This window comes from Patella vulgata, chromosome 4 (assembly GCF_932274485.2).
Source record: "Patella vulgata chromosome 4, xgPatVulg1.2, whole genome shotgun sequence".
Lineage (NCBI taxonomy): Eukaryota > Metazoa > Mollusca > Gastropoda > Patellidae > Patella > Patella vulgata.
Window position 1 is genome coordinate 41,588,837 of NC_065882.2, and position 25,444 is coordinate 41,614,280.

At 34.7% G+C, this 25,444-nt stretch overlaps 1 protein-coding gene across 1 annotated transcript in view; it reads right to left on the reverse strand.

The window, feature by feature from the left end:
* Positions 1-214: 214 nt before the first annotated feature.
* The window catches only part of LOC126819208 (tubulin polyglutamylase TTLL7), a 34,620-nt gene continuing 9,390 nt past the window's right edge, over positions 215-25,444 (reverse strand). The window contains exons 3-18 of the mRNA XM_050547115.2: positions 23,339-23,563; positions 21,323-21,380; positions 16,635-16,766; positions 16,209-16,367; positions 15,518-15,734; positions 14,631-14,954; positions 14,365-14,459; positions 13,765-13,909; positions 12,660-12,872; positions 12,208-12,303; positions 11,758-12,042; positions 6,104-6,238; positions 5,889-5,969; positions 5,606-5,766; positions 2,440-2,637; positions 215-1,390 (exon numbers count right to left, since the gene is read on the reverse strand). Coding sequence (XP_050403072.1) covers positions 1,285-1,390; positions 2,440-2,637; positions 5,606-5,766; positions 5,889-5,969; positions 6,104-6,238; positions 11,758-12,042; positions 12,208-12,303; positions 12,660-12,872; positions 13,765-13,909; positions 14,365-14,459; positions 14,631-14,954; positions 15,518-15,734; positions 16,209-16,367; positions 16,635-16,766; positions 21,323-21,380; positions 23,339-23,563 — 2,630 coding nt within the window. The 3' untranslated portion in view covers positions 215-1,284. The remainder of the gene's footprint in view (positions 1,391-2,439; positions 2,638-5,605; positions 5,767-5,888; positions 5,970-6,103; positions 6,239-11,757; positions 12,043-12,207; positions 12,304-12,659; positions 12,873-13,764; positions 13,910-14,364; positions 14,460-14,630; positions 14,955-15,517; positions 15,735-16,208; positions 16,368-16,634; positions 16,767-21,322; positions 21,381-23,338; positions 23,564-25,444) is intronic.

Consider the following 25,444-nt stretch of genomic DNA (forward strand, 5'->3'; position numbering starts at 1 on the left):
CGATCATTTTCAGCTTCTTTTCATAATACAAGAATGACTGCGCATTCACTTTCAGTGCAAATGAACTCATTTGACCTTTGACCCCGAATATCATCGAAAACGCCCAAACGGCGGACTGATTACCACTCGGCATCGTATTCTACGCAAAATTTCACTCTAGAAAAGTTTGGTCTGGTTTTGTGCCCATTTGATGGACCCCCCCCCCCCCCCCGCGCTGAGCCTCCGGTCTATAGAGGGTCCACAACCTTGATATACGATATTTTTACGCTATTTGAGAACGAGGGGCGGCCATTTTGTCTATCAGTTTTGGTTCGATTTTCACGAAATTCGAACACAACCATCTTTAGGGTGTAAAGGTGATATATTCAAACGTTTTTTTAAATCGGATAATAATTGTGACCTCAAGCTAAAAACGTGATTTTTCGTACAATCAGTGGCCATAATTCAGGAAGTTACAATCCAATATGCGAGAATATCGAAAGGAACCAAGATCTTTGGGTTATAAACTTATATTTCAAGTTTAATCAAGATCAAAAGAAAATTGTGACCTCTAGAGGGTCCACAACATTCATATACCTTATTTTTACGCTATTTGAGTACGAGGGGCGGCCATTTTGTCTATCAGTTTTGGTCCAATTTTTACGAAATTCGAAATCAATCATCCTTAGGGTGTAACGGTAATATTTTCAAACGGTTTTTGAAATCGGATAAAAATTATAACCTCTATAGGGTCCACAAGCTAAAAACACGATTTTCTGTACAATCAGAGGCCATAATTCAGGAAGTTACGGTCCGATATGTGTGAATATCGAAAGTAGCCGAGATCTTTGGGTTATAAACTTACATGTCAAGTTTCATCAAAATCAGAGGAAAATTGTGACCTCTAGAGAGTCTACAACCTTGATATATCATATTTTTACACTATTTGAGTAAGAGGGGTGGCCATTTTGTCTGTCAGTTTTGGTCCTATTTTTACGAAATTGAATTCAACCATCCTTAGGGTGTAATGGTAATATATACAAACGTTTTTTTAAATCGGATAAAAATTATGACCTCTATAGGGTCCACAAGCTAAAAACGTCAATATCGAAAGCAACCGAGATCTTTTGGAGATAAACCTATATTTCAAGTTTCGTCAAAATCGTATAAGAATTGTGACCTGTAGAGTTTCCACAAACTACATCCGTCCGGACGGACAGGGGCGACGACAATATACGTCCACATGAAAATGTGGGCGTATAAAAATAATAAAAGTTAAAATGTAACAGATGATTCGACTCAAAATCATGTCATGCCTTCTACTTTACTTTGATAAAGCTTTGAATAACGTTGACTAAAGGTTTGAGGATTCCATGTTGGAGGTGGTTTTGCATCACGGGAAGGAAGGTAACTGAAATATTACAAATATATACAGATTCTAACATTGCTAACCTGCTAAAATAAAATGGTACTTAGTAGAGAGCGCACCAAAACACTTGTAAATTATTATACAGGGTAACCTCATATAGGTATTGGCAGTGAACCACAACATCATAACTTTTTTGTAGTTGTCCAAGTTATTTGTACAGTTGCTTAAATTTAAATTACATGCATTCACTAAGCTTCTTGCGAGTCCTACCAATTGGATTGAACCACAGTAGCCCCAATAATTTTTATTATCAACTAAATGATTACCGATATTGCCACATATGTGAGAGGTCCATATTGTGTTAACCTTGTCTATCTGTCATTACAGATTCCGTGCTTCCAAAAAGTTTGTGGCAGTGCTTTGAGAAATCTGGTGCATTTTAGGTAATTGCAATTTGAGTTATGTCCCAGTCGGCACATAATTATTTGACAGATTTTATAGACCCAGCCAGTACTATGAGATACTAAACCGAACCGAGATATATCATTTTACGGGTAGTTACAGATCAAATTCTATTGATGATCCATTCGATCTAGGGGAGGGGAGTCACAGTGGCTCAGAGGATAAGGCATTGGCTCACTAATCAGGAGGTCCAGGGTTCTATCCCAGAATTGGTCAAAAATAATTCCCAGGAAGTTTCCAGTGTGGTGTCCCTTTGTCAGTCGGTGCAGGATAGAGGACCTTGCAAGGACAGTATCTAGTTGTTTGGATGGGACAAAAAAATTGAGGTACTGTGTACTTATTAGCATGCAAGTAAAAGAACCCTTGAAAGTTGTCATTCAAAACAAGAGTACAGGTAGGCCCTAGTGCCGCTCTCCTGGCACAATTACAGTCACAGCACACTGTATGGCGTACGCCCGTCTTCATTCGTCCAGTCAATGCACAAAAGTAGGACATCAAACCCCATTTCATTTCAAAGATGATGATTCACATAAAGTATCAACACTATCTATTGGTACTTAGTATTACCAACACTTTATTTTTAAATATTTGATGCAATGTTTTAGTGTATTCATCATAGACCTACCTACCTGTATCCATTATATGTTATAGGTGATTGTTCTTCAGTATCACTAGTAGGTTGACTGGGGGCAGCTTTAGCCTCTGTAGCAAACTGATATACTATCAGTAAGCAATCTTTACATAACTGTACTATTCTACGACAACTATTCATTTCATTTTCACTAATACACTCAGAACTTTTACTGAATATAGTCTCCCATGAATTACTGAAATAGATAGATAAATCGCACATTATCACATAAATGATTAGGATTATGTTGAAAAGATTATTACAATATTACATGCTCTGAGTTAATCGCCCTGCAAAATGAAATTTTTGGGTGCTAAACTTTGTTTACTTTGCAATAGCACCATTTTTCAGTAACAGGCTGGGTAGGCTAGAAGAATTTAAAAACTGTAAATTGTAACATGGATGGGAAATCTTTCTTTGTTCTTTTCGTTGAATAAGCAGATTGTTTTCCCTCTAGTAGATTGATTGGAGCTTAACCGTGCAATAACTAGACTTGTAACATGGACGGGAAATCTTCCTTTGTTCTTTTCGTTGAATAAGCAGATTGTTTTCCCTCTAGTAGATTGATTGGAGCTTAACCGTGCAATAACTAGACTTGTAACATGGACGGAAAATCTTCCTTTGTTCTTTTCGTTGAATAAGCAGATTGTTTTCCCTCTAGTAGATTGATTGGAGCTTAACCGTGCAATAACTAGACTTGTAACATGGACGGGAAATCTTCCTTTGTTCTTTTCGTTGAATAAGCAGATTGTTTTCCCTCTAGTAGATTGATTGGAGCTTAACCGTGCAATAACTAGACTTGTAACATGGACGGGAAATCTTCCTTTGTTCTTTTCATTGAATAAGCAGATTGTTTTCCCTCTAGTAGATTGGGTGGAGCTTAACTGTGCAATAACTAGCTAGACATGTTCAATGTTATTGCACTCTTTTGCTGGTTTACATATAGAGAAGTGAGGTGGGTTTTCTGTGCAATAACAACGAGCATGTTGAGCAGATGTCGATGTTACAAGTCATTTATAGCACGCTTCATTCGTTAGCAGGTTTAACCCCTCAGCCTACGGCCTCTGGTTAAACCTGTTAACTCATGAAAGCTGTGCTATAAATATAACTTAAATGCACAATATTCCAAAGCAAATATTTGACCCCCCATAGCATACTGAGTCACAATGAGGAAATTTTGAAAATTGAGTTATTGTTATTTTCACATTCTCCAACTCATTACTTTCAATTTGATGTATAATTTGTTTGAATTGGGCAAAAATTGACTGAACTGTGTCCATTAGAAGCTACCCAACTCACAAAAGTAAGTTTTGAGAAAAAGCAAGTCAAAGATTTGGTATGTTCCAAAACAAAATCCCATTGTAACCAGGCCATTTATTTGCTGTTTTGTCGTTGAATATATCTTTCCATGGGTTTTCAGGGGTGCCGAAGACGAAAATCGTAGTAAAAATTTGATCCGACTATTTCCGCAATTTATTTGCTATTTTGTCGTTTAATATGTTTTTTATTTGGTATTTCAAGGGTGCTGACGACAAAAATCGTAATAAATGCACTCCTTTTGTAACGAAACAACCACAACACATACGGCATAATATTCACATGATATTGTTATACTGAAGAACAATCTATACATTAGTAGTCTGTTGTGTATATTATAACTTTGGTGAGATTAACATTAGCACCTTAGTGCCAGCTAGTGGTCAGGAGATTAAGATTGTTGATTGGATAATCATCAATGAAGCCGCCACAGCTGTACGCGTGTTCATTTAACACATGAATTAAAATAAGATTTTGCGTGTACGATAGGTCTATTATTATTTTCAGGTACCGTGACGTTATCAAAATATGAGTCCCTATAGAAATGTCAATTTCATAGTCAAGAAATGTTTAATTTCACTTTCGTGCATTTGGCTTTGATGTAAATATCAACATTATTCAGAGGATACTCAATGGCAGACTCGAGAATCGTCGCATTTCGGCTCATTGGTCGTTCTCATTTTTTCGACCCATGGTGATAAGAGAATTTTAAACAATAATATACAAGATGCATTCCTTACTTTGCATGCCGTATGAAGAAGCGACAGGAGCGGAAATCAGCTATCAATAAAATTCTCTTCGAGAAGAAAATTATTGGCCATTTTGTTTATTTCCATTTAAGGCCTATAGATTATTTTTTTTAAAGATGATATGAGATATCAAATAATCACCACTTGGATTAATTATTCGGAGTAAATAATGAGTTGTCGACGGCTTTATCATTGACCCGTGACAGTTGATTAGTAATAGTATTACTCAATGACACACACCTGCTTGTCGATTAATTTACATAATCAGCCATGTGGTTTCGATTAACACTGAACGGCAATCTATATACGATCAGAATTAATTTTTTTTTCTGCCACTTATGAGAGTGAATCGCATGTAGGTATCCAAAAACATTATCGCCAAAACCAAATATTTATCGATAATGCCTTGCACGCGGTTTCTAGGCCAATCAGCAAACGAGTTGTGTAGACAGCATGGCAACAGACAGAGTTTATTTATATTTTTAGGGGTTTTAAAACTTGATTGTATCCATTCAAAATCAATTCATCAACAATATTTTGATCATATTTGTAAACAAGAGATGTTGGGCTTTACAACAATGCCAATTATTATGCAAGAGGAATCACCGGTCGTTCCTCTGCGAGCGAAGAAAAATAAGTCATTTCGACGAGAATTTTAAGAAATAGGACAGATTTAAGAATCTGGTACTCTTACAAAACGTTCAAATACAGGTGTTTTAAAATGTTTTATTGCTATTTTGATCTTCTGTGTCGATAGATAGTATATTTATAGACTCATTTTTGTGAAAATCTCAATTTCGATCAAAATCAATAGTTTCACTTATTTTGTCTTTATCTCATTATTGATTCGTGCGCATTTTGACTCATTTAGTTGTGGCCAGTTAAATATAGTCCATATACATTAAATACAGTCCATATATATTAAATATAGTTCATTCAATCTATGTTAACTGAATTGTTTCATGACATCTTCAGTCAGCTAATGAAGAATACCTTGTTTTTATCCATGAAAATCTATCCTAGGATTTTATATTTAATCAATTGTGCCTTCTGTCACATTTAGACTTTTAAGATGCCAGTGAAAGTGAAAATAATTACCCAACAGATGCGAAACAATTCCAAAGACCTTGACCATGACTCCACAGTAGTCGATTAAAAACCCGACTAAATATACGAAACAATCGTAGACTGTCAATATCGGAACACTTCCATATTCTTTGTATTACAGCTCGTACATTAGATCGTACAATGTCAATAACCTTTAATAAAAACAGATGATACATTTTATTAGCAAGAGCTTACAATAATTCTGTTTGAAACATACCATTCATATTATATTATTATCCAACAATATTATAAAGGCTACTGTTTATATACTTACTTTTCTGCGTTTGATGGAATCTAATTTCACTAACCAATAGGATGCTATTCGTGGTTTATGAAACTTCATATTTTCATGTAACTGAAAAGAAACCAAACACTAACTTTATACATCGAATTACACTGTCTTCAGTTATGTTAATATTTCATGGATTTTTAGCTTTAAAAAATGATAACTATCTCATAAAAGATGTGTACATAAGACATCATGCTTACCCTATCTAATAAATTATCAGCCTCAGCATCTGATTTACCAGGAAATTTGATTCGCATTTCATTAAGAGCTGTCAAGGTTTTCTTTGTTAATTCTTCTTCTCTTTCTTTAACCATAGATGATAAAATATTTTCATCCTGTAATATTATATATTATATTATATAAATATAACAATCATCATTCAATCAAAAATTCATGTATTTCAAAAATTATTATATATACAAATGATTAAGATTGGACCTTCAGTGTAACCAGCAGCTGCCAGGCAGGATACGCCCACATTTTGCAAGAGATGGATAGAGAACAAGCTAAAAACAAAATGAGATTTTTTGTACAATCTGGGGCAATAATCCAGAAAGTTATGGTCTGAAATGCGCAAATATCAAAAGGGACTGAGATCTTTGGGATATAAAGATATATTTTAAGTTTCATCTAAATTGGATAAAAATTGTGACCTCTAGAGCTCCAAAAGCTTCGTATTACATACTTTTACACAATTTGCGTACAAGGAGCGGCCATTTTGTCGGGCAGTTACAATCTAATTTTTATGAAATTCAAACTCAACCATCCTTATGATATATTGAAACGGTTTTTAAAATCATATAAAAATTATGACCTCTAGAGGATCCAATAGCTAAAAACGCGACTTTTCGTACAATTATAGGGGCCATAATCCAGGAAGTTAAGATCTGATATGCGCAAATAGGGACATAAAGATATGTTTCAAGTTCCATCAAAATCAGATCAAAATCATGGCCTCTTGGGGGTCCACAACCTTGATATACCATATTTTTATACTATTTGCGAACGAGTGGCGGCCATTTTGTCCAGCAGTTTCGGTCCGATTTTCACCAAATCTGAAGTCAACCATCAGTAGGGTGTCAAGGTGATATATTGAATCATTTTTTTAAAATCGGATAAAAATTGTGACCTCTAGATGAACAACAAGCTAAAAACGTGACTTTTCGTACAATCAGGAAGTTACGGTTCGATATGCACGAATATCGAAAGGAACCAAGATCTTTGGGTTATAAACTTGTATTTCAAGTTTCATTGAAATCGGATCAAAATTGTGATCTCTGGAGGGTCCACAACATTTTGACACTATTTGCGAAAGAGCGGCAGCCATTTTGTCCAGCAGTTTCAGTCTGATTTTCACGAAATTCGAACTCAACCATCCTTAGGATGTAACGGTGATAAATTTGATATAAAAATTATCAAGACCATACGTACATACTCTCAGAGTACAATATCAGGGCTAGATACCACGCAAATCTCCAAATCTAATTTGCGCAAGGATTCTCGCAAGAGCTTACGCTGCGAATCTATAAGGATTCGCGTAAAATGTTTCTTAAAAAAAAAAAAATCTCGGAGAATTGTCGAGTCCAACTGTTGAATGTCAGTCAGGGTCAGTGTTCTTAATCGGCTGTATTTTGTGGGATTTAGGCGATTGATGTTTAATCTAGCCGATTGGTACAACAATGAATCGGCCACATGGTATCATAAATCAATCTACTTGTGGCTAATATTACAACGCGTTAATTATTACTTGTTAATTAAGAAGTGTCTGTTACAACTACAGTCATACTTTAGTGAGAATCGGCCATATGTGGTTCATAATCCGAGTAATTAGCACATTTAACGGTGATTTTGATAATCCGGTAAAAAAAAAACAAAACAAGCTTGCTGATAATTCATAATATTTTCAGTAAAATACGCCACGTGGTGAATGAAGACGATCTTGGCATGGTTTGTGAATCGCGCATCTTCCACGCTCCGTCCGTGTGAATTCCAGGTACCGATAGATATTAAAATAATAACTGGATCATACATTGATGGATTCACTGACCAGTTGTTAGGTAAATTTAAATCATCATTGAATATAATCCCCTGATAGAACACCGAATACACAGAGAGAGAAACAGTGGATATTTTCCCAACCGAATTTTGAATGCCGAATTCTAGTGATGCGTGATATCGGTTGGAATTAGGTCAATAAACCAGTTCTAAATAGCGTTTACCGTTATGATTTTTTATTTTATACACATGCTGACAGAGACTTAATTTTAAAAATATTATTGAAGGCTATATCATAGTCGTACATAATTTTATTTTATAGCAACTTTAGTTATGGTTGTCACATGATCAATTGTGCCGTTTGTCTATCATCGACGAATGAATTAAAACTTTTGCAAGTTACATGACTAGTTATAAACGTGATGGACAAAAGACTACAAATTGTGCTATGAAGAAATGCCATGGTGCTGTATCAGCTTATTTTGACTACGGCATTTTCTGGATATTACTTTTGACACAATTTAAGTGTTTACCAAAAACTCCATCTGGTTGTTTTATTTTTATCATTGTTGTTGTATTTTGGTGTTTTAGATTAACACAAAAAACACAATTTTGTTTTTTTAGACAGTATTATTAATTAAGATTCGCAGGATTCGCGCAGATTCCATATGAGAATCCTCTTAGATTCTTGCAAAAAATGATGACTTTCTAGCCCTGAATATATATATTTACACACCTTGTACAAGTCATGTTATGAAACGTATCAACCTGTTGTGACATCATCAGTGGGTGATATCTGATATGGACCCTAGGGACGATGTCAGATATCACCCTCTGATGACGCCACAACAGGTTTACAGACTCTGCAAAGAAAAAGGACACAAATTCTTTCTGTTAACATTTTATTCACTTATTGTACAATGTTGTCAAACGAATCGGACGACGAGCTTTGTCAGGCCCTTGTTACTTAGTTTCTTCATCTGACCATCAAGAACTTGTCTGAAACTCAAATTCTGGATTGTGCAGTATATCCACATCAGTTTTATTTGTAATCCGTAAATGTGAAACTATTCCCATAACTAAATACGGAATTCGGTGGGTAATATTTATCATTTTATTTTGCTTACTTCCAAGACGAATCTAGATATCCACAAAATAAGATCTTATATACTCATATCTTCCAGCGGACACAAGATTTTTAGCTCACTATCGTGTTTATTATTCCGCCACACTGACCAACCGTTAAAAAAGTCCACAGCCCACCGAATTTTGCATAGGCATTGTTGGCACATTCACTGACATCTTGTCACTCGAAATTGAAAAGCATGTATCATTTGTATCTTCCTCACAATCCGAAATATCCGAGTACATTAAATCCTTGTTAAATATTTTCTGCATAAATTCTGCAGTTTGACTAGCTTTAAATAATTCTTGTCAGATTCTAAGTTTTCTTTTTCATCCATATTTTCTACAAACTGACTTGTGCCCATCAGTCCGAATCGTTTGACAGCATTGCACAAAATGAATGCCAGTTTGTGAACACGTGGTTACTAAAATGTAATGCATGTGCATGTGATAGGTGAAATCAATTTGGATAGATTTAACATTGATGTCGGTGTGATAGACAACATTACCCTAATACCCTCGGTTAGGGTAATATTTATTTCATGTATATATATATTTAGTAGGAAATGGGTTAATTATAAGCTTCCATTCCCTTTATCAGCAAAAATAATTCTTGGAAATTTGTTGTGGAGAATGTTGTATTTTAATGTATGTTATTACCACAAAAATAAAGTCAGGTACGCTTTTTGAAATTTTCCATATTTAATTCACATACCAGCTTACTGTCTACGTTTATACCATGAAACGTTCGCGTTTCATAAGTCAATGATATAAAATAATATTAGCATTTTTCTAGTATTGCCAGTATCAGAAAATGCTGTAGCCAAAATAAGCTGATACGGCACCAAGGCATTTCTTCATAACACAATTTGTAGTTTTTTGTCCATCACGTAACTTGCAAAAACTTTCATTCATTTATCGATGATAGACAAACGACACAATTGTCACGTGACGACCATAATTGAAATTGCTTTAAAATAAAAATTCTGTATGATTAGGATTTCGCCTTCAATAAAATCAACAATATTTTCAAAATTAAGTCTTTGTCAGAATGTGTATAAAATAAAAAAAAATCATAAAGGTAAACGCTATTTAAAACTGGGTTATTTTTACCGGATTATCAAAATTACCGTTAAATGTGCTAAATGGCTTGTAAGGGTCAAAATACTTAAATTTGTATTTAATAATATTTACATGACAGTGTCCCTTTAAGTGAGCAGTGCGCCCGATAGATTGCGGTCATTGGTCATGTGATCATTTTTTCCCGGAAATGAAAGAAAACGTAGTGCACTGAAACTTACATGTATACTTCTGATGCTTTTTGTTATGTCAAATTAGGGGAGAAAGAAGGGATACATGGACCTATATGTAAAAGTACAGATAAATAATTAATGTAACATGTATCGTAAGTTTGTTGTCATTGCATAAAATTTTAATTATTGTCTTGAAAAGATTCACATCGACAGCGGTCAGTCTCAACAGTCGTAGCCTTGATTATCTTACATAGCATGTCTAAAGGCATTCCCTGTCCAAATTTTCAATTAGTAGCCCCGATTGTCACACAAGCAAATTTAATAGTATTATCGCATAATTTTTATTTTTACATGTATTTCTTTGTCGACTAGTTTATTTGTATACATATTTATTATTGTTGTTATTGTCTTTTCAGGCAATCAGTTCAGATTTAGTAGACTTTCCTCAATAAAGTATAGAAAGAAAAGAAAGTTTTTAATTAACCAGTTAACTGCGTAGGAAATGAAATGAAATGAAATGGAGTTTAACGTCCTACTGTTCTGCTCCTAACCTGGGCTAATGAAGACGGGCATACGCCAAACAGTGTGCTATGAGGGAAATTTTGCCCGGACAGCGGCACTACGGCCTACTCTTATATCGAATTCCAACTGCCAAGGGATCTTTTACGTGCACGCCAATGTGTACACGGGACCTCGGTTTTTCGTCCAATCCGAACGACTATAACTGCGTAGGCCCTGGACAACTGCCACTCACCGTGTGTAGGACGTAATATAACGCCCTGGAGGTATTTTCCCCAACCTATTCTCCAAACACAATCGCAGCATGTGTAGGACGTTATATTACGTCTGGTCGAGGAAATCTAATTGAAGGGAGACAACTCTATTTACCGTTAGTTTTAATATGGTATTAGACCACTAAAATTTGTATTCAGGAAGAAATAGGCCAAAAAATGACGTTTTTCGTCAAATTAATTACGCAATAGGGGGTAGTTAACGTTTTAAAAACTACACAGTTAAGGGGTTAATGAGTAAAAGACTAAGTGAGGTCTGAATTGCATAAGCTAAAACACATAGGCTAGCCAGTTTACCCCTGCGGATAGAAAGAAAGGCCCTGTAGACCAGCCCTGACAAAGCTGTAACCTACAAGGCTACTCGGATTATAAACCATATGGCCGATTCTCATTAAGGTATGACTGCTGTTGTAGCTGACAAGCAAGAAGTTTTTCAACGATATGGCTATATTACTTATCTATATAAATATTGCCATAACGTATCGATACATATTGGTGTATCGATATATCGTCATAGCCCTAGTTACTAAATGCTAGTTTGATAATGCTGCACAAATTCTCTTTGAAACATATAAATTAGTAGTTTATTAAGAGTTTTATTGTACTAAAACATTGATAAGAAGATGAACTATAGATGCACTAGTAAAATGTCAATGCTTGTCTACATATAGTAAATGTAAAATGACTTACTACGCCTGTTCTTTGTGATGAAGCAGTTTTATTAGCAGCAGGAATCCGTGTTAGTGATTTTGTTCTCTGAAGTGAGGTATTACTGGCTGGTCGTCCTGTAGCACCGCCAGATTTGTTTGACGGCGGTGATTCTGAATTACTTCGTTGGTGAACAGACTGTGGTCTTGACCTTGATCCACCTGTTAAAATTCGTTTGCTGAAAGATTCTGTCTGATCGTCACTGTCATCATCATCTTCGCGTTGTTCAGCTGTAACAGGTAGATTGTCTGGCATACTAGTTAAAGGCTGAAATAATAACAACATGGGATTAGTAATAATAATGATGTCCTTGGCCCCCTTTGTTGAGCCAAACTTACTTTGTTTACCGATAACTTTTGATGATCTACATACACAAAATAATCCTACAATGTGCTGTTTCACTTTAAAACTTAATTGCTATTTTTAACAAACCTTTGGTATGCGTGGTGGTCTACCTTGACTAGTAAATATACGTCCTTCTTTTTCATCTACTTCACATTGTTCTATCTGATCTGTTATATCTTCTTCCTGTCACATATAAATCATATTATTACATTCTTGACTAATGTGAGGAAATAAGAGAACTTTTAGCTAATATACATGTATTGTATTTATCCTGGATTAAAAATATCTTAAAATTCAAATCGTATGGTTAATCCAGGATAAATACGATTTGAATTTTAAGATATTTTTTTCGCCAGTTCTCAAAAAGAATCGTTAATTGCGACTTTGGCAACCGGAAGTGTGAGCCCTGAACCAGGCATACAGTAAGAGGGGAAATTATCTATTGGACTGCCACCATTTCAGGTTTCAGTACATGTGCTTGTTTCAGTATCATTTGTACAGAGAGAGGAATATTTAATTATTACTATATTTAATCTTACTTGTAATCTGTTATTATATGTTTGCAGAATTTCTTTCTGCATGGCTGCACCACGACCAGACAAAATAACAGAGAATGCCGTCATCAATAAATTGCAATATTTCTCTTGACGTATTTTATCATCACTGGGAAATATTCTACGAAAGCGACCAAGGTTTCTGTTCTCATAATCTTCTCTTGCTGTTGCCTTTCTTACTCTATTCAGCTGTTCTTTCTACAATATGTACATAAAATACACCATGAGCTAAGAGTTTTAACTCTCATTTCATACACTATTATTATTTATCAAACAGCTTTAATCTCCCAAAAATTCAAACATTTTTATTAGTCCAATGGTTTTGTTACACAGTGTTAGTTGAAAGGATAGAGTGTCAGCAATTGTTTTAAAAGGGATACATTAAATGTATATGGTATTTATTAAATAAGTGTCATGAAAAGATAAGGAATAGTTCTGCAGTGGAAATAAAAGTGGACAGATGGATGAATGGACACACAGATAAACAAATGTACATGTGTGTAAAATGTTTTCCAAAATATTGAATAGTTTCTGAGATCAGCTAAGGAAAAGAAGCCCACCCCAAGACTGAGACTACAGTATCCATAGAAACAAAAACAATAAAAATGTTTAATATTTCTTAGTAGCAAAAGGCACCACTTCAGTACTCAGTAGTTGTGTATAGTTTTTAGATCTGTTCAGGAAACAATGCCCACCCCAGATTTTAAAGTCAAATTGTAGGCATGAAAACACAAAAAAAGGTCAATAAAGTAATTAAAAGTAACCAATGAAAGTAATAAAATGAGCATCACAAATAAATATATGTAATTTTATTTACATACACAAATAGTAAGACTATTTTCAATCATCCATGCCCATATGATTTGTACTGTACTTCAATTAGACAGTAGGCCTAAGGTGTAAATGACCTCTTGAAACACATCACTACTTTTGAGACTGTATTGATGTCTTTTTTTATACTATAACTGATTTACAGATTGTTGCAAAACACAGTAATTTAATACTGAATATTTTATTGGTAATTGTCCACGTTATTTTCCTGAATGAAAATTAACAGTAATGCACTATAAAGAAATATAAATGTACTTACCAATTCTTCTTTTCGCTTGGCAATATTATGACGTCTTTTTTCAAGTTCTGTCATGTCTGCAGTATCACCCTTTTTAGTTGTTCGAAATAATCGTTTCTGTGCCTCTGCTTTCATATTGGCTAAATTTCTTCTCTTATCACTGACTCTAACAGAAAATAAAAATTTAGGTTGGGCTTTAACAAAAGTAATTTTCAATATCAATCGACTGTGTGCTTACAAGAAATCTCAATATTGGTACATTAATGGAAATGATTTTAGATAATTTGAGAGGTCAGAAAGTTTGTAAATTTACAATTTTGGTTTGTTATGTGAACTTCTGAATTGAGAAATGGTATCAGGTGTGTCTAGAAATGCATATACCATGAGTATCTTTCCAAAATACCATGCAATTTGGGGGAGGGGTAAAAACAGGGAGTTATTTTGTAATAACCAAGATGGAATGATAAAATTAAATATCAATGATATTACAACAATGTTTCATTTGTTCTTTTTTCACTAATTTTCTCAAATTAGTCAGATGGGTGTCAAATATTTGAAAATGTGTTTCAAAAAAAGGATGGTTTGGACAGCATTTATCATGTCTGGGAAATAACAACTTACTTTATATTAAGAAGATGGAGTGTATCTTCTATTAAAGATGATTTAATATCATAATCTATCTTCTCATCTGTTCCAAAGCTAGGTGAACGATTGATCTGAAAATATTATAACTTTAACAACGACTATTTCTCCAAATATTATGCAAAAAAGGATGGTTATTCCATAATCAAGATTTTTGTTGTTATGGAAAAACTAAGTATGTGTAATAATTATATTTCAAATGTAATTTAATTAATTTTTTATTAGAAAAATATGATAAATCTTACCTCAATAAGCCATGGACGACATTTTCTATCAATCATAAAATCAAATCCAAGAACTTCAAAACAAACACTATCACTAGCAGGTGATTGTCCAGGTCGACACATTCTATATGCATGTAAAATATGTGGTTCAGCTACTAACATTGTTTTAACTATCATCTCTGATATATTCTTCCATAGTAATGTGACATCATAGTCGTTTTTACGTAAATGATCATTGAGGTATTTTATGGATCGTTTACTGCCAGTATCTACACCCATACTCTTCTCATAAGAATCACTATGTTTATTGACTGAATAATTAGTTAAATGCATGAACAAGCGACCCTGTAAGAAAAACAATAGAACAACAATGTTATCTTTTTTTGTACTATATAATTTTCGGTATAATAAACAATGCAATTTTATAAATATTAAACAGAATATAAAAAGCATATTATCTATGTATTGCGATACGGATTCTCCATAATATGTATCACAATAATAGGAAATTCAGTTTATCAACATTTCATTCTATTTATATCCAATTCCTCTAATTCTATCATGGATTTCATTAAAATGCAAGTAAACAACCAGCTCAACAAGAGTTTGTCTAAATTAACTTTAGACAAACCTTTACAGAGAGTAACTACAGCATGATTTTTGTGTTCCTCATGATAAATTTCACAGGATCTGTTGGAGGATTAGAAATACCATAATCTCAAGAATGCAGAAATACAATGAAGTAAAATTTTGTAAACAATATAATATGAACCGATCTCATGATGGATTAGTTAAATCTTGTGAAATTAAAAATACAAAATTCACCATAGATTGCAAAATCATACATTCTACCCCTTCAAAATAAACCTGAAAGGTCTGGGGAAACACCAAATAAGAAAAATACATACCACATTGCCATCAGAGGGTGGAACATATTTCTCTGTACAAAGTCTCACTAAACCATCATTTAATAAAAATATACGTAATGGATCGCAAGATGTCACTAATACATACACACGAAGATCAAACTTATAACCATCTAATAATAGTGGTTTATCAATATATTCCTGTACGATAAAATGTTCAGTCTGGGGAATTTTTTCAGCATTTTTATACAAGGCGATTCTGAAATATAAATTACAACAGATTTCATATAAAATGTTTATATGGCCAACTGCAGCTTTTTGAAGGGAGGGTCACAAATTTTCAGAGTAAGGGGCAATAAATTTGTATACAATTGATGGACGTGTCTAAATATTGATGGGCCCCTCCCTAAGGTTAGCACAAGCATGAACATACTATATGAACCAGATACCGAGCACAGCATCATCACAGCCATCATGGAATTGTGATGTCATATAAATATTTGAAGTTTCATATTGAATGCACTGAAATCGGCGGAGGTGTAGAGGGTTTTTTTAACAAGAAGATTATGAAATGTATACAAACAGTTCCTGGTTCAATATAAGACCAGTAGAGTATTTGAAATGGATTGGTGGCAGGACACTGCTAAGTATCTCTACATCATTCAAAATCAAAAGTGAACAACTGGCCGACTTGTAGCTTTTGGCAGAAAATAAACAGTCTGAATCATATTACCCATGACCTTGAGCACCATTAGACGGTTTGGCAATAAAAGTGCGTTGCTTTTTCTTGGCTTTTAAATCTCGAGCATATCCAAGTAGAAGACTATGATCAGTAGGCAAGATCCAGGTTTTTGGAATAAAATTATAATCATCAGGAAAAGCTTTTTGTAACCTATAAATAAATATAAAGCATTTAAAAAATAAAGTAATCTTTCTAATACTGGCAGTTAAAAATTTCATCTATGTAGTGGGAAGCTCATAATCTAAAGCCTGTAATTTCAAAACAAATCTAGAAATCTGTGCTCGGACGATAATATTGTCAGAACAATTTTAAAGAACAAAAAAGCCCAAGTCAAACTATTGTGTAAAATAATTTATGCAAATGTTATGTTACTGTAATAATTGTCTCTTCAAATGTTCATCATAAAATTAATCTTACCTTAAAAGGTTTCTGGCTAAAGCATCCTTTCTTGTGATTTCACCCATCCCAGGAAAATGGTTCATACGTTGATATGATTTTAACTCAGATATACGATCCATAGAAACAAAACTATCATTCCAGATGAGGTAGCTTTAAAATATTTACAAATAAAAACAGTAATTTAATACTATAATTGTAACTTTCTACAGTTTTAATTATTCATTGTCATTTTCTGGGAAGTATCTTGAATGAAATAAGTTATATATGAAGTAGTGATGTTCCGATTATCGGTTTCACAGTTGTTAATTAGCTGATAAGTGGCCTATCGATAGAAATTAGTATCGGCCCTTACACAGCCATTTTGCTGACAAGTCACCAAATCTGTTTAAATATCTTTAAAATGTTATTCAAGTTGTGAACAAATGATATTTAGTTGATACTTGATGAATGCCATCGTATTAGCTAGAGCTTGAGTATCTTATTTAATCCCTAATCTCTAATGGGATTTCCTCCTATATTGACCCAGGGAAACCAATATTCACCAAAATAAGACAATGCGCATGATAATGGAATCAGCTACCTCAAAAATATTTTGTAAAATTCTAGTGTCAATACTAACCACCATTTTGAATTATTCCCTAATATTGACTCAGCTCTATCACTTATGGAAATCGAGACAGCTACCCCAAAAAGATATATTTTGAAACAAAACTCGATCATATAATGATAATTGGAAAAAAAATGGCATTTTCCAGCCAAAACTGGATTCTGGCCAATTTAACTCATTTGGATACAGATTTTGGACTCAGACTTTTTTTGGTGATAATATACGTCTAAACTGAACATAAACCGTGGTTGCCATTTCTATTGCAGCAACTGCTCGGAATGATGTGGAATTGAGTTAAAATGCCTGGATTATGAATAAAGAAATGTGCACATTCTATAATGGACAATTACAAAATGATGTAGTGCCATGGAGTTCATTTTAGCTACCTCATTTTCAGATTTTTGGTGCCTCGAAAAAACCTAATTTCAAGGACTGCCATACTTTACTAATTAATCATGCAACAAATATAAGTTCTCAGTAGATGGTGTGTATTTTTAATGTTGTAGGAAGCGTGACCCAATTATTCCTTCAATAAACATTGTGTTCGTGTTTAAATTCTAAGATAAAATAGTACCCTGCGTTTCAAGCATGTTTAGACAGCTTTTTCTCAAAAAGTCAATCTAATATTTTTTAAAAACTTCTTCTATAGAGAGTCCAATTGGTATTCTTGTGTATGGAACCATTGTTCGAAATATCAAGAGTTGAAAAAAAAAGGCACTGAACATCGACACAAGTCAGAAATGGTCAAAATCGGTACATAATGCCTACGGATAGAGAATGTATATAGAGCTTTTTTTTTTTCAAAGTGGCAATATTTGAACTATGAGTGATTTACTGGTAACCAAAATATGGGATTGGTGCTTCTAGAGTGAAAATAAGTCATTTTAGTAAATAACAGTTTGTCCCTGAATTAATGTGACAGGTCTTTTGTCTACCTGAAATCACTTAATAACAGTGAAAATAAAGTGCTCCGCTGAAACTACTTAAAAGTAAATGGTATAGAACCAGCAAGAGGTGGATAGAGAACAAGCTAAAAATAAAAGCGATTTTTTGTACAATCAGTGGCTATAATCCAGGAAGTTACCTTCCGATATGCGTGATTATCAAGAGGAACCAAGATCTTTGTGATATAAACATACATTTCAAGTTCTATCAAAATCTAATAAGATTGTGACTTCTAGAGGGCCCACAACCTTGGTATTACATACTTTTAGACTATTTGCGTACAAGGAGCGGCCATTTTGTTTGTCAGTTTTTGTCAGATTTTGACGAAATTTGAACTCAACCTTCACTGAGGTGTAACGCAGTGATCTATTTAAATTGTTTATAAAACTGAATACAAATTGTGACTTCTAGAAACATTGTTTTTTCGAACAATTAGGGGCCATAATCCAGGAAGTTACGTTCCAATAATCGTGATTATAGATGATCCAAGATCTTTGTGATATAAACATACATTTCACGTTTTATCAAAATCGAATAAAAATTCTAGAGGGTCAACAACCTCAAGGTATTATATACTTTTAGACTATTTACGTACAAGGAGCGGCCATTTTGTCCGGCAGTTTCGGTTGGATTTGTATGAAATTCAAACTCAACCTTCATTGAAGAGTAACGGTGATATATTTAAACAGTTTTTAAATATGAATCTAAAATCTAGGGTCCACAAGCTAAAAACACGATTTTTCGAACAATCAGGGGCCATAATCCAGGAAGTTACGTTCAAATATAGAAGGGTACAGAGATCTTTGTGATATATACATAAATTTAAAATTTCATCAAAATCGGATCAAAACTGTGACTTCTGGAGGGTTCACAACCTTGATATGACATACTTTTACACTATTTGCGTTCGATGAGTGGCTATTTTGTCTGTCAGTTTCGGTCCAATTTTCACGAAATTATTATGGTGTAACGGTGATATAGTTACATTTTTTTGTAAATCAGATAAAAATTGTGGCTTCTAGAGGGACCACAATCTAAAAACGTGATTTTTCGTACATTCAGGGGCCAAAAATCAGGAAGTTACGAGTCGATATGCACGAAAATAGAAAGGAACCAAGATATTTGGGTTATAAACATGCATTTCAAATTTCATCAAAATCCAATGAAAAATGAGACCTCCAGAGGATCCACAACCCTGATACACAATATTTTGACACTATTTGCGAACGAGGGGCGGCTATTTTGTCCATTAGTTTCGGTCTGATTTTTACGAAATTCAAATTGTACCCATTGTTAGTGTGTAACGGTGATATATTCAAACGGTTTTGTAAATCGGATAAAATTTGGGACCTCTCTGGGGTCCACAACGTACAATCAGGGGCCATAATTCAGGAAGTTACAAATCGATATGCACGAAAATAAAAGGAACCAAGATATTTGGGTTATAAACATGCATTTAAAATTTCATCAAAATCCGATGAAAAATGTGACCTCCAGAGGATACCCAACCCTGATACACAATATTTTGACACTATTTGCGAACGAGGGGCAACCTTTTTGTCCATCAGTTTCGGACCGGTTTTTAAGAAATTCGAAGTTAACCATCATTAGAGTGTAACGGTGATTTATCCAAACGGTTTTGTAAATCGGATAAAAATTGTGACCTCTATGGGGTCCACAAGCTAAAAACGTGATTTTTCGTACAATCAGGGGTCATAATTCAGGAAGTTATGGTCCGATATGCGCGAATATCGTTAGGAACTGAGATCTGTGGGTTATAAACATGCATTTCAAGTTTCATCAAAATCAGATGAAAATTGTGACCTCCAGAGGGTCCACAACCCTGATACACAATATTTAGGTTGTAATGGTGATATATTGTAACGGTTTTTTAAATCGGATAAAAATTGTGACCTCTACGGGGTCCACAAGCTTAAAAACAAGATTTTTCGTACAATCAGGGGCCATAATTCAGGATGTTGTGGTCCGATATGTGCGAATATCGAAAGGAACCGAGAACTGTGGGTTATAAACAAACATGTCAAGTTTAAACCAAATCGGGGCGGCCATTTTGTCCGTCAGTTTCGGTCCGAAAATGTGGGAGTATAAAAATGTATAAACTAGACTATGTTTTTTTATCGTATCGACTTTAGTAATGATGATAGAGGCTAGGCCTAAAATTCAAACGCTAAATTCTCGATTCAGAGTGGATCAATTTGACTGAAATTTTCAGCAAATTCCCTTTACATTATCTAGTTTTTAACTATTATAGTGAGAACTGCCAGCTCTTTATCTAATCTCCCATAATGTATCTTTAACATTTTATCCTCCAATTAATGTGACAGATATTTTGTCTACATGATGTCATCACTTAATACCAGTGAAAATAAAGTGTTCGGCTGAGACTACTTAAAAGTAAAATGCCTTGTTAAGAACGCTATAGGCTTTGGTAGCGTTAGTAAATTTGAAATGGTTTTAGCCTCTTTTGCAAAACTGTAAGAGATAGAGTTCTGAATATTGATTTCTTTTCCCATTAAAGCTGTTAAATGATAGTACTTATAAGTTGTGAGCAGACCGGAAGTGATGTAAATCTTTAACACGCACGAAAATTGAAAATCGACCATAATTCTGGGTTTATAGTATACAAGAAGCTCAGAGAGATAGGGCGGGACCAAAGTATTCAGGCATTTAAACACAACAAACAATATTTGTATTCTATTCTGTATGGTATTGGTAGCCAGTGTAGAGGGTGATATTCAACAAACGTTTTGTTCCAGAAATTAATCGTGTTACCAAGTTTTGAAGTTTATCTATGAGTTTAGATGGAAAGCCTGTTAGTAGAGAGTTACATTTATCGAGCTTTGAAGTTATAAATGAATTGACTAAAGATCTAGTTGCATCTGTAGTGATGAACTTTCTAATATTGCATATATGATAATAGCAACTTCATAAAAGTTATTGGTATAGGCTTCCATATTCATGTTAGAATGAAATATTGCGCCAATATTGTGTGCTGATATTGATGGGGATATTAGATATACTGGAATGTTAAGACAGACATCCTATTACAATGGTTTGTCTTTATCGTATTTAGAGATTGATTGCCCTTTATGTTAGAATGTATTATATTTTATCTAATAAAAATAAATCTTACGCTCCAAGGTCATCATCTTTAGTTACAGAAAACCCCACTTTTTCCACCATCTGACGAACTGTAAAAGACATCATAACATATAGTTGGACAAGGCTTTAGAATCTTTGCACTATGGAACAAAATGTGTTCATGATTCACAATTTATATGTTTTGCTTCAACGATATATCAGATCACAATTGTTCAATAATTTCAGTTTACTGGTATATTCTTCATGGGAGCAAACAATACATGTACTTAGCTATTGTAATTGGCTATCACCCAGTCACTCTGATAGTTACAAATTTAGGGTTCTGGTTCTAATTTTTTTACAACCAGCAGCTTCCAGGCAGGATACGCCCATATTTCCAAGAGATGGATAGAAAACAAGCTAAAAACAAATGTGATGTTTTGTACAATCATAGGCAATAATCCAGAAAGTTATGGTCGGAAATACATAAATATCAAAAGGGACTGAGATCTTTGGAATAAAAAAATATGTTTTAAATTTCATCAAAATCGGATAAAAATTGTGACCTCTACAGGGTCCACAACCATCCTATACATACTTTTACACAATTTGCGCACAAAAAGCGGCCATTTTATCGGGCAGTTTTATTTCCTTTTTACCGAAATTCGAATTCAATCTCCAGAGAATCCGCAAAATAAAAATGTGATTTTTCGAATAATCAGGGGCCATAATCCAGGAAGTTACATTCGGATATCAAAAGGAACCAAGATCTTAGCGTGTAACAGTGGTATATTCAGATAAAAATTGTGACCACAAGCTAAAAACATGATTTTTTGTACAATGAAGGGCCATAATTCAGGAAGATACGATCCGATATGCGCGAATATCGACAGGAGCCAAGATCTTTGGGTTATAAACATGCATTTCAAGTTTCATCAAAATCAGATCAAAATTGTGACCGTTAGAGGGTCCACAACCTTGATATACCAGATGTTTACACTATTTCCGTACGAGGAGCGGTCCAATTTTCACGAAATTCGAACTCAACCAAAATTACGGTGTAACGGTGATATATTCGAACGTTTTATAAAATCGGATAAATCTAGAGGGATCACAAGCTAAAAACGTGACTTTTTTCGTAAAATCAGGGGCCATAATTAAGGAAATTACAATCCGATATGCAAGAATATCAAAAGGATCCAAGATCATTGGGATATAAACATGCATTTTAAGTTTCATGAAAAACGGATCAAAATTGTGAACTCTAGAGGGTTCACAACCTTATATACCAGAAGTTTACACTATTTGCGTACAAGGGGCGGCCATTTTGTCCAGCAGTTTTGGTCCGATTGTCACGAAATTCGAACTCAACCAAAAGTATAGTGTAAAGGTGATATATTCAAACAGTTTTTGAAATTGGATCATAATTGTAAACCCTTGAGGGACAACAAGCTAAAAACGTGATTTTTCGTACAATCAGGGTCCATAATTCAGGCAGTTATGATCCGATATGCGCGAATATCGAAAGGAACCAAGATCTTTGGGTTATAAACATACATGTCAAGTTTAAACCAAATCGGGGCGGCCATGTCAAGTTTCATCAAAATCGGGTGAAAATTATGACCTCTAGAGTGTCAACAAGCTAAAAATGTGATTTTTGTACTATCTGGGGCCATAATCCATGAAGTTATGGTCCGATACATGCCAATATCGAAAGGAACTGAGATCTTTGAGAGATAGACATATATTTTAAGTTTCGTCAAAATCGGATAAAAATTGTGACCTGTAGAATGTCCACAAACAAATTGTGAACAGACGTCCGAACAGACAGGGGCAACCACATAATACATCCACATGAAAAAGTGGGCTTAAAAAAACAAATTTCTGACACTCTTTAACTGATTACATAACATTTCCATCTTCATGGAACTAGGGATTTCAAATAACCGTCTATCCAAGGACTAACCAACTACTGTTGCTAGCTTTGCTCCCCTCCCCCCAAACTCCCAACACACACAATGAGACTAATGAGAGGAACAATATTTTATAATGCTTTATAAATACTTACCCACATCATATCTGGTACCACTTAAATTAGCTGTAATAAGGTGCTTTTTCTTTTTCTTTTTCTGTCCAGCACTGCGATCAGTTTTTCCTATAACTCGGTCTTGTCGATCATTGACGTACTCCTCTGAAACCAGTACATCTCTGTTGACATTCCTTTCAGGAACTTTAGATTGCCACTGTCCAGATAATAAATTATTTCTTGTGTAGTGACTCTGTGCTGAATAATCTAAATAAAACATACAATAAATTATCAAGTTCTTATTTTTGAAAAACAAAAATAATAAAATTTTCAAACTAGCGGCTGCCAGGCAGGATATGCCAACATTTTGCAAGACATGGATAGAGAACAAGCTAAAAACGAAAAGGATTTTTTGTACAATCAGGGGCCATAATCCAGAAAGTTATGGTCTGAAATGCGCAAATATCAAAAAGGACTGAGATTTTGGGAATATAAAGATATGTTTTAAGTTTCATCAAAATCGGATTAAAATTGTGACCTCTAGAGGGTCCATAACCTTTGTAATACATACTTATACACAATTTGCGTACAAAAAGCGGCCATTTTGTCGGGCAGTTTCATGTTTATTTTCCCGAAATTCCAATTCAACCTTCATTATGGTGGAATGGTGATATATCTAAACATTTTTTAAAATTGTGACCTCTAGAGAATCCACAAGCTAAAAATGCGATTTTTCAACCAATCTGGAGCCATAATACTGAAAGTTAGGTTCGGATATATGTGATTATCAAAAGGAACCAAGATCTTTATGATAAAAACATATATATTTAAACCTTGATATACCATATTTTTACACTATTTGCATTCATCAAAATTGTGACCTCTAGAGTGTCCACATGATAAAAACGTGATTTTTCGTACAATCAGGGGCCATAATCCATGAAGTTATGGTCTGATACATGCTAATATCGAAAGGAACCGAGATCTTCGGGAGATATACCTATATTTCAGGTTTTTCGTCAAAATTGGATAAAAATTGTGACCTGTAGAGTGTCCACAAACAAATTGTAGACAAACAGACGTCCGGACTGGGGTGACGACAATATACGGCCACATGAAATTGTGAGCGTATAACAAAATTCAAGTAAATAATAACACACAATGTTTGTTTTCTGATAGGCTATTAATAATATACTGAGCGCCAAGGAAAACGCATCACTTAGTTTTTCGTATAACAAAATGATCCTGTAAACATATCTTATTTATTTTGCTTCTTATTATGAACAATATTCAAATGGGAACACATCAATAACAACACATTTGTACACTTATGGATGTTTAATCTGTAATCAACGGTACAAAGTAAGAGGGGTCAAAACCAAAAGTACGACACAGATGTCAGTAGTGCGTGTGTCCTCCACAGGTTCTTACGCACGCTGTGCAGTGACGTCGCATGGAATTTACCAATGTTTGAAAGAAGGCCTGGGGCAAATTGTTCCATTCTTGGACAAAAGCAGCTTCTAAAGCAGCAATGGTGTGCATCTGTGGTCTCCGATACAGACGGTGTCCAATCTCATCCCAGACATGTTCTATCGGTGCCATGTTCGGAGACATGGCTGGCCAGTCCAAGACATTGATGTTGTTAGCAGCCAGGTAGTCCATACTAAAACAGGCGGTATGCGGACGTGCATTATCCTGTTGGAAGAGCTGAAGTTGTGGGTGCGCTCGAAACATCGGAACAACAATTGGTTGCAAGACATCATCACGGTAGGCTACAGCATTAACGCGACCCCTGCAAATGTGTAGGGCGGTCCTGTGATGAAATGTGAAGCCTACCACACCATTACACTTCACCCACCCCATCGATTCGTTTTGAAGACGCAGCAGTCTGCAAGACGATCCCCAAGACGTCTCCACACACGTTGACGGCCATCAGCGTGATAAAAATGAAAGCGACTCTTGAGCCCATATCAAACGCCGCTGACGGTGATGATCCCTGAGGATAGCTCCAGAGTCCTACTTCTCTTAGACCGTAGACGACGTCTTACGGTGTTGGCACTTACTGGTCCTTGTCTTCCGACAAGTGCTGCACCTGTTCGAGTCGCTGGGCGGAATCTGTCACGCAGATGAGTGACCCGGATGTAGCGG